The 10,709-nt window shown below is 41.2% G+C and overlaps 1 protein-coding gene across 2 annotated transcripts in view; it reads right to left on the bottom strand.

Moving 5' to 3' along the window:
• Nucleotides 1-2,384: 2,384 nt before the first annotated feature.
• The window catches only part of LOC129860813 (chemokine-like protein TAFA-1), a 29,906-nt gene continuing 21,581 nt past the window's right edge, over nt 2,385-10,709 (bottom strand). For both annotated transcript variants that reach the window (XM_055931600.1, XM_055931599.1), the window contains exons 3-6: nt 6,391-6,531; nt 3,593-3,717; nt 3,255-3,313; nt 2,385-3,113 (exon numbers count right to left, since the gene is read on the bottom strand). In XM_055931600.1, coding sequence (XP_055787575.1) covers nt 3,278-3,313; nt 3,593-3,717; nt 6,391-6,531 — 302 coding nt within the window. In that variant the 3' untranslated portion in view covers nt 2,385-3,113; nt 3,255-3,277. The remainder of the gene's footprint in view (nt 3,114-3,254; nt 3,314-3,592; nt 3,718-6,390; nt 6,532-10,709) is intronic.

Raw genomic sequence — 10,709 nt, 5'->3', positions numbered from 1 at the left:
TTCTTACTTTCTCATTGTCTTATTTTTATTTCTTGTGTGTTTTTGTTCTACCTTATGCTATTTTTTTGTACTACATTGATATTGATCACTGCATTGTTGGGTTTAGAGCTTGCAAGAAAGGCATTTCACTATACTTGTGCATGTGACATTAAAACTTGATTCCCTCCATGAGGCAAAATGCTGCATACCGTGGTTTCACCTTCAACTACCGTTCACCTCTCTCATTTATCTTTTTCCCAGAATCCCAGTAGCCCAGTCTCACCAGCTGGTGTCCTCTGTGCTTAATCATTTCATCTGCAGCATGATTGTAAAGGGAGCCTTTAAAGGAAGCACATAGTCCATTAAACAGTGGATAAGTAATTATTTTGATCTCTTAGGCTGTGTCCTTACACAGGTATAGTGTGCACACTGCCAGTTTATCAATAGGTCGTTATCAATAAAATGTTACAATACAGTGCACAACATTCGATTTTGAGATGACCAGCTCCACTAAAACCATTGACAGCTATGTGCCGTTTTCAAGGGATTGTTCTAAAATGTTAGAATTATTTGCTTTTGATATCATCACCTCTGGAAGAGTATAGTCAGAACTACACATTTCCGATTATTCCACATTTAGCTCTATCATCAGAGTTATACAGCAAGTAACATCATGCTTTTCATGATCACTAAACATCAATTGATCATGCATTTTCAGACACATGAGGGTAGCCTTTTCATTTGGCAAATAGCTAGCTAGCTAAGCAAACAACATGTGTCATTTAGCTTGCTGCATCAGAGATTAGGCTTTTGGAAAGAGCTTGACAATGGCAAGTCCTGGTAAAGTTGTCAGTCAGACTACTGTCATCGCCACTATAGATGGCAAGCAAATCAAACAATATTTGGATATAGCCATCTACTTTTTCCCCTGAAAGTTAGCTAGTTAACTAGCCATATTGACCTAATCTGTTATTAGCTGACCCAAAGACTGGCAGATGACGATATTGAGTCGTTTCCATCTTACCATCCAAACGCATCGTAAGCCACTAGCATGGTGGTGGAAAATGGTGTTTCATAAAGAAACTACATATATCTTCCCATTTTTTTCAGACTTCTCACCATTAAATCTAGTTAAGGAGGAAATTGATGCCTTTGCAGCCTGAATGGAGAATGTTTGGGGTACGAACTGTTCCACAAGGGATACGAATGCATTGCTGGCTACATACAATGTGTTTGAACAGTAAGATGAAACCATCAATACCATATCAATATCAACATCTGCTGGCCTTTGGGCTAGTTATTAGCTAGCTAGCCAATTGACGTGGTCAACCAATCAATGTAGCCCATCATGTCAGTCAGCAGCAATCGTTATTAAACACTCCTAAAAACAATGTTGAAAAGGTGATCATGTTAGCTAACTTCGCTAGTTAGGCCTATGATGGTTGAAGAAAAGAAGGGACTCCTTGTTCCTCAGCAGACAAATCGAACGCTCTGCAGCTTATTGTGATACTGATAACAACCTATTGTTCAGTTTGGAATCCTCTTTAAGAAACGGTATCCACAAAGCGTCCATATAATCTTATTCATTATGATCTAAAAGGCTAAACTGATCTTAGATCAGCACTCCTACTCTGAGATGCTTTGTGGATACGGGCCCATATAAGACTTTATAGAATACGGTGCCTTTACTTGCATATTGCATTGTGCTGTCTCTAGCCTTCCTGTCGTTGGTGTGATGTGATTTCAGTGTGTGTTTGTACGATGTGCTTGATCCACACATATGGAGATTTCAGAAAACATGTGCCAGAGAGCAACACTCAGAAAAATCACTTCAGGGTGTCTGGTGGATTGAAATCAACTTTGCCCACTGGCTGCTTGGTTCCCTGACGCATTGTAATAGCACAGTCTTTGTATAATCTGCTTAATGCTCCGTCGAGCATTCTTTGTTAAGTGGAAGACTTCAGAGAAAATATGTTTTACATTGACTGTCCTTATTAGTCCTAAACAAGCTCATTTCTTATTTACAAGGAGAGCAGGATACCCCAAAAAAACTATTTGTTAGGTTAGAATTATGTCAGGGAAGAGTGCTGGAGTTGTGTGTTGTTTTAGTGGAACAACTGGTCTAGTACCCATTACAAAGAGACATGTACAAATTAAACATTGATCTTCTGTTCATGTGTTTTCCTCTACTTACTTAACCCAGTTAGCAAGCTAGTTGATTGTGATCGTTGTGCTTTCTGACATCTGTGCGCTATAGAGGAAATTATTATTCAGATTTCATCACTTAGTAGGATAGGCTGATTCGTTGATACTTCAATTTAGAGGTAAATGGCACTGTGCAGCCAGTACAAAATATATATTTAATTGCATAACACAACATACTTTAAATCAATATTTACGCACAGAACAATGGTAGACTTTTAATATGTTGTTGAAGAAGACACACATAAGGCATCTAAAGGAGTAAAAAACAAAGAAGCATACTGTATTTTTGGTGAACAATCAACCTTTTGAAGGATAACTGAACTGTAAGTGTTGTTCTTTCTAAGAGGGATGATGAAGCAACTGAGATGACTGAATGCATTCAAATACAAAAACGGTTTGGATAACAAAAATATGTGTTGTTATATTGGTCAAATTATTCCTTTTAACAGCCAATGTACAGTTGCATCCTCACATGATGTAAACCTATAGGTTATTGAATGTCTGAGAAATATTAGACTTTTGGCTGTGGTCTGAAATCTAGAACACATGGACAAGAACAGAACAAATCAGGGTTTGGAATCATTTACATCTCACCACCATCATACTGTAGACAATGTTCTTGTTAACATGAAGACACTGAAACATGGTATATACAGAATCCTGACTCCCCACTGCAAGTACTTGCTAAAGGTAACCCAGAAATGTCTGCCCATCTCGCAGAGTCTGTCTGAGTTTTCTGACAACAGATGTGCTGTACATCCAAAAGCAGTGTTTCCTCAAAGAACAAAATTCAGAATTCAATAAGGTCCCCCATTGGTATCCTTGAACTGCATCACTCCCAGTACCCTTGAGCAGCAGTTTCTTTGAGAATTCACACATTTCAATCCAGGAAAGCAAACTGAATGTCTTTGTTGGGTCCTTGGATTGATCTGAAACAAACAAAAGGGAGAGCACTAAGATATTGTGATATATTGCAGTGCAGCTATAATGTTAATCTATTAATCTAATTATTAGAGAGTTTATGATAAGATGGTATACAGTAACAGCTCCATGGAACATGCAAAGCTGACCTCTGCAGTTGGTCCGTCTAAAGTTAGAGGTATTCTTCGCTTGCAGGTTGTTGGGTGTTCTAAAAAAAAAGGAGACAATAGTAAAACAAATCAAAGTGTATTTGTCACATGCGCCGAATACAACAGGTGTAGACCTTACAGTGAAATGCTTACTTACAAGCCCTAACCAGTAAAAAATAGGTATTAGGTAGTATAACCCATATACTTGAGTCAATACCTTGTGCCTTTGTCTTTAAATGTAAAGTCTGTATTGTTCTATTGGTGCAAATTCCTCATGACTGTAACTCTCCCTCCTCCAGTATGTCTCTGTTTCAAATGGTAATGTGAGGCTATCTTACCCGGGTGGTTTTGATCTTGTTCCCAGCATAACACATCCAGCCTGAGTTGTCAGGCAGCGTCTTGCACTCCTCTCCCTCCAGACAGGGCTCCATCTCGCACCACCACTTCCCTATCACTATGGATGCTGCAGGCAACAAATGGATAAGGTGACCTGAGTATGTCTTACCCAGTGGAACGGCTATATGTGATAGCAGTGTATGACTTGGAGATGGATTGGTGACTAGAGGGTCTGTTGCTTTGTTCATCACATGACAGATACACACATCTAAATTGTGGGAATCTGTCTGACAAATATCAAAGTAACTGTCAACTCTCCCTTGTCTTAGAACTGTAATGTCCCTACCTGAGTATGGTGTAATAATCAATCAAAATCAAAATCTGAATCCTTGTACCAGTACTTACAAAACAAAATATGCACTGAAACAACCCTATGTGAATTATTGAAAGAAATTTATATCATTGCATTTCTTACATGCGTTTTAAATCAAAGAGAAAGACAGATGTCTAGACATGTGTAGGAGGAGGCATAGCTGTGACTCTAATGCAGGCCATATTCTTGCTCTGGGAAAAGAAAATTGCCTTAAATACAGGTTAAATATCCAGCACATGTCAGATGTTTGACAGAAGAAAATACCCTGTCAGTCCTGACAGACAGAAGAGACCTCAAATTCCCTCACTCTGTCTACTCTGCTCAGTAATTATGGCAACATCATCTAATGGTTAGAATCTAAAGAAGCATACAGGCAGGTGAGAAGTAATGCTCGCTGTACAGCACAGGAAGAATATATAGGGAGGGATATAGGCTACTATTTGCTTCTGTTGGATCCTTACTAGAGATGGTAAAATTGTGCCTCATCAGTCAAAAACCCAATACATACAATTCATAAAGCATCACTGCAATTCCGTAGTACAAAATTAGGTAGTTGTGTTGTATGTGGCCAGTAAGTTCAGAAAATATTTGGTTTGAGTGTTTCAAATCAAATCAAATGTTATGGACTGTATAACACTGTATTTACAAATATAGAGTGGGTAGTGACTTGGTCACACAATGGAATCAATAGTATATAATTGAACAACAGCGTTGTGTGTGTGTGTTTGTGTGTGTGTGTGTGTGTGTGTGTGTGTGTGTGTGTGTGTGTGTGTGTGTGTGTGTGTGTGTGTGTGTGTGTGTGTGTGTGTGTGTGTGTGTGTGTGTGTGTGTGTGTGCGTGCGTGCGTGCAGAGGGTGGTGCGTGCATGTGTGTGTGTGTTCTAAATGTGTACGGGTAATTGTGTGTGTGTGTTTTATGGGTGTTTGTGTGTGTGTGAGTTTGTGTGTGAGGGTTGGATGTTTGAGTAGTCAGTGCAAATAACCTCTAAGGTGTATATAGTCTCTAAGGTCCAGGTCTGTGCAGGGAGACAGCTAGAGTTAACTGTTCAGTAGTCGGATGGCCTGGTGGTACTAGCTGTCTTGGAGCCTAGCTGTCCGAGACCTCATGCTCTGATACAGCTTGCCAGATCGTAACTGAGGGAACAGTCCGTGGCTTGGGTGACTGGAGTCCTTGATGATCTTTCGGGCCTTTCTCAGACACCGCCTGGTGTAAATGTTCTGCTCCCAGTGATTTATTGGGCTGTCCGCACCACCCTCTGTAGAGCCTTCCGGTTGAGGGCGGTGCAGTTGCCGTACCAGGCGGTGACGCAGCCGGTCAAGATGCTCTCGATTGTGCAGCTGTTTTTGCCTACCCTCACCACCTGGGGTCTGCCTGTCAGGAAGTCTTGGATCCAGTTGCAGAGGGAGGTGTTCATACATGCTGAACTTAGTGTCGAGCTTGGAGGGGACTATGGTGTTGAACGCTGAGCTGTAGTCGAGGAACAGTATTCTCACATAGGTGTTCCTCTTGTCCATGTGGGACATGGCAGTGTGTAGAGCAATTGTGATTGCGTCATCCTTGGATCTGTTGGGGAAGTATGCTAATTGGAGTGGGTCCAGGGTGTCAGGTAAGGTGGAGCTGGTGTGGTCCTTGATCAGCCTCTCAAAGCATTTCATGATGACAGAAGTGAGCGCTACAGGCCAATAGTCATTAGGCAGGTTACTTTAGTTTGCTTTGGTACAGAGACAATGGTGGACATCTTGAAGCATGTGGGGATCACAGACTGGGACAGGGAGAGGCTGAATATGTCCATGAACACTGCAGCCAGCTGGTCTAACAGTGTTATTTTCTGTTCTAGTCTAAGTGGTTTTCCAGTCATACATATTCATCACCCATGAGGACCTCACTTGGACCTGTTCCTAATGGTAAACAGGGTTACCAAGGTTTGTTGCCAGGAGGCGGGTCGAACCAAGGTTATAGTGCATCTATTAATCAATGACAACAACTCCTTGGGCATCCTATCTTAGACTTGACACTATTTAAAACAAAATGCATAATAAATAAAGAACCATCGCAGCTTCTCTAGGTCGAGGAAATGTATGCCATTGATGAATTGTATATGTTCTTCGATACGTTCTCTCAGGTTTATACTTCTACAGTCATCTAATCAGACAAAAGGGATAGGGCATGGGGCTCTCTATTTCTACTGGCCACCTGCTGTGATATTCCAGATCTATTCCAGATCTATTGGGAAAGGCTGAAGCATCATACACACTCCAAATGATATATTGTACTACTTTTATGCAACCCTGGAGAAAAATATTTTAAAGAACTGTTGAATATGGGTTCTATTAGCAGCACCTGTGTGAGTCCAATCAGTGATAGTGCCAACACTTCTCTTGCGCCTGCAATACCAATGGGGATTGTGATGGTAGTGGTGGTACTCACCGTCAACACAGGAGGGTCTGTTCCTGGTAGTCCCTGCCACCTTCCCTGGTAGACAGGAACACTTGACTGTCTGGGACCGCTCTTCAATCTTGTTCTTATTACAGCATCTGTGAGCAGCAATCACCTCACATGTTCCTCCCTCTAAGACAAAAGAACAACAAACAAGCAAAAACTATTCAGAATAACTCCTGAGCTTAGTCCAGGGTTTCTTAAACTATGCCTGTATCCCAAAGTGGGCCCTGGGCATGTGAGAGGTAGGTCGCAAGTTACAAGGATACATCTATAATCACATACTATTTCTTTTCAATTGGGGTCATTGTAGGAGGATTTGGGTCACGGAAGAGCGGTCAATTTCTCATTTGGTTCTGAAGCTGAAAGATCCCCTGGCTTACTTGATAGCGAAGTCAGCACAATTAACAATGATTTATGTAGCTCTATTTGTAGGATTGTTGGTGGTCTGTTAAATATCTTCACCACCTGTGTATGTTTTAGGTTTTAACACAATATCAACATACAGTAGATGGAATATCTTTATGCAAGACATTACAAGTTTATTACATGTGACAACTATTAATATGTCAAGCAGATTTATCATAAACAAGACTAATGGCTGTTGTGCTTTGACTGAGTGAGGCCCCTGGTGTGTGTGTGACGGAAGGATGATGATAATGGAGAGCCAGTAGATAAAGACATATCTATAAGCAGGATGAGAATGTCTGCAGGGGCCATCCCTCCCCCTCAGTCTGAATAATGGCCCTTCATGTAATTATCAGGAGGTTGGTTATCTTTGCCTACAGGACACCTGCCCGCCGTCCCTCTTTATCAGCCTTGCTGGCTTACTCTGCCTACAGGACAGACATCTCCCTATCAGGATGCCCCACCTGCTGTCCTCAGTGGTCTACCCCTACACCTAACACCGTCATCACAACAAGTAGGACCCATCCAACAATTAGGCCCATCTGTTGACCAGAAACAAGGAAGGTTTATTGTGAATCAGGTGGGAGAAATGTAAAGTTTCCCATTTGGAGGAGTTTGTAGAGAGAAAGTATATTCCTTTGTGTTTTCAAAATGAGACAAGTATGAACATTTTCCCACTTGGAGAAGTTTGTTGAGAAATGTATATGTCATTATGTTTTAAAAATGTTTTATGACTAGAGAATGTAATTGCAGAGCAGCAGTGGATATCACCTGCTGATGAAAGTAATACAATGGAACATATAGCCCATGAAACTGGGTTGAATAACACTCGTGCTATAATCTTACCTTGTGCAATATCCAAAGATTAGTCAAATATAGCCAACGGACTTTTCACCAACTAGATAGAAATTTTGATTTGTCTTCAAAGATATGAGATTTCAAGTAAAACCCATATTCAGAGTCAAAACCCAGATTAACATTTAAAAGAGCTTAAATTCAGGTTGGAGATGAGTCGGTGTCAGTTTCATGCTATAATTCAGACATCATGGTAAAGCCTGATAAGATTATCTAACACCACCTCTCCTGACCCCTGGATGAAAGGAGACCACACACTACTCTCCTACCGACTCACTTGCTCAGTCATTCCACCACCTTATCTCATTAGCAAAATAATTCAGTTCACATTTTCAATAAGACATGCAAAGAATGTTTAAGAGGCTTCCAAATGTTACCATTATAAAAGTAAGGGTATTAGGATTTGTGATATTCTTCACCCACCCACCGTCTTTATGCATCATAGCATTGTGATTTTCAGAGTGTGCATTGTACATAACGTCTGTCAGATATCTGAAATGGCTAGATCGACTGAGAAGTGACTGCAAATAACAGCAGCAAAGCCGGGAAGGGACGCTAGAGACAGCCTAGAGGTTTAATTGGTGGAAATAATTGTAATACAGTAATTGAACAATGGTCATTTAAGTTTAATTGAGGGGGAGGAAACAAACTTTGTCTTCCCAATTCTCAGAGGGGTTTTTGTGACTCAAGGCGAGTGGTTGAGAAAAAGTCAACAACCTTTGGCAGAAGTTGAGGAGAGACAAAGTGTATCTCTGAGCATGGTCGGTGTACTGTATAACAACACGGCATGTTTGCACAATGTTAATCCTGATATAGCAGTGGAAGCAATAGGGCATCAGTTAAAACAACAAGAGCCCACAGGGGTTTGTTCTCTTTAATGCATCTTCTTAATTGCATAAGACAAGACCCAGATTCATCCTTTGATCTATTTAAAACCACACTACTCAACAGAATCCACTTTGTTCATTGCTTGTTGAGAGGAGCAGCAGAGAGAACACAAGTTTGAGTCTGGTTATACTCTATAATTGGAAATCATTACCGCTGAAGAATATATTAAAATCAAATAAAAATGCAAATAGACTTGGTTATTTCCAGCTGGGCAGGTGTATTCGGTGGCTTCAAACAAAAGTAATGTAAAACTGATGAGCGTTCTTTAAGCTCAGTCGGCGTGCAGTCAGTTTGTGACTGCCACACACTGCATGCCCCAAGACCACATCTCTGCATCATGAATATATCAGGGGAGATGGAGAAAAGCTGCCTATGGATAATAATAATGGCTGGAGATGAATACTGCCTCATCAGGTGATGGATGCTGGCGCCATGCCAGGATATAATCGTTTTCTGTATTTCCATTCCCCTCCTCCATTATCAATGACTGAGAACAAAGTCAATATGACAAATGGTGTCAGAACTAGTGTGTGCATGCATGTGTTTATGTAGCTATAGGTCTAATAGAAGCTGTGATATTCTATGGAAGGTTGAGTTTGTGTGTTTTCCGAAAAGCAGAAAAATATCAGTTTAATATCTCCCATCTCTCCCTGAGAAGCACATTATGTGAAGCATGTCACGAGTCCGTTCCTGATCTCTTAGCTTATTGATTCTACTGCTGTTGTGTTGACTGACAGTCGTTCCAGGGGGTTGGTGGTAAAGGCAGGCAGGAACAGGAGGAGCTTTTCTAGTATGGAACTGTTTTAGTTGCCATGTTTCTGCTAGTGCCCTCCTCCTGGCTGCAGGACTTTGAACATTGGATTTGTCAGCAACACAGGTGCCAACACACAACCTGCCACCCAATAGATCTGGGCCGCTTTTTTATTTTCTTTCGAGGCATTGACCCTTCTCACTGCATTTCGAGGAAAGATAAGGTACAGTCCTGACATTTGACAATGTACTTTCTGTGGCACTCAGGGGAGATGGATGTAACATTTCAAAACAGTGTAAAAGGGGTTTGGGAGCCCCGGTTCATGGGGGCTGCAGAGACAAACCTTTGTGTGAACACTAAATAATTTAAGAACCCAGGATTTGGACAGGTCACACAACACCTGGTGTCTATGGTAAATCACTTTCTGAGGACTAACAGAGGAGTACATCAGTCCACAAAACAATCAAACACATGCTGAAACCCAGTGAAACCCAGCGGAAATGAAGAATTATGATTTATTACCCCTAATGTAGAAGTTCATACTGTAGTGCCAACGCATGCATGACAATGACTCACAACATTGAGATTCCACAATTGCGTGGCTTTGAGATTCTCTGTGTCTAATGGAGGTGAACAGGGGCAATATGGGTCCAATAATTGACTATTCACCAGTAATGAAGCTGCTATTTCTCAAAGGCAAATGGTCGCTACATCTCACGAGAAATGTCACTAATACTATATGCCATAAGCATGCCATGACTTGCTGTCTACTATAATTAACACAGAGAGTATGTGTGTGTGTGTCACTGGCGTAATGCAGTTTCAGTGGACCCCTACAAGGTCGGAGATGCCCCCCCCCCCACCCCATACAAAATTAATAATCTAATGTGTCAGCCAGACAGCCCCTCACAAAGTATAGAATACCGATAGCTGTCCATAGTGCTTAAATTGCGATATGTTTCTGTGGCTGATTTCTTATCGAATCGATGATAGGCTTTCTGTGGTGCTAGGGCATATCCAGCTTTGCTTTAACTAAGGGGCTCCTGAGTGGTGCAGCGGTCTAAGGCACTGCATCTCAATGCAAGATGCAGTCCCTGGTTCAAATGCAGGCTGTGTCACATCCGGCCATGATTGGGAATCCCATAGGGCGGCGCACAATTGGGCCAGCGTCGTCCAGGTTTGTCCGGGGTAGGCTGTCATTGTAAATAAGAATTTGTTCTTAACTGACTTGCCTAGTTAAATTTAAAAAATCTATTTACATTTATTTTATTTTATTGTTAGTCCTATTTGGTCATCATTTTGTCATGTTAAGCCTAACATTTCACAAAGCTATACACGGTGTTGCAATGCTGTCATTTTTAGATTGCTGGCTGGTGGCAATAATGTAATTACTTGTTCAGTAATTAAA

This window comes from Salvelinus fontinalis, chromosome 8 (genome assembly GCF_029448725.1).
Source record: "Salvelinus fontinalis isolate EN_2023a chromosome 8, ASM2944872v1, whole genome shotgun sequence".
Classification (NCBI taxonomy): Eukaryota; Metazoa; Chordata; class Actinopteri; order Salmoniformes; family Salmonidae; genus Salvelinus; species Salvelinus fontinalis.
Note: the sequence above shows the minus strand (reverse complement) of the source record. Positions and strands in the feature narration are given on the sequence as shown.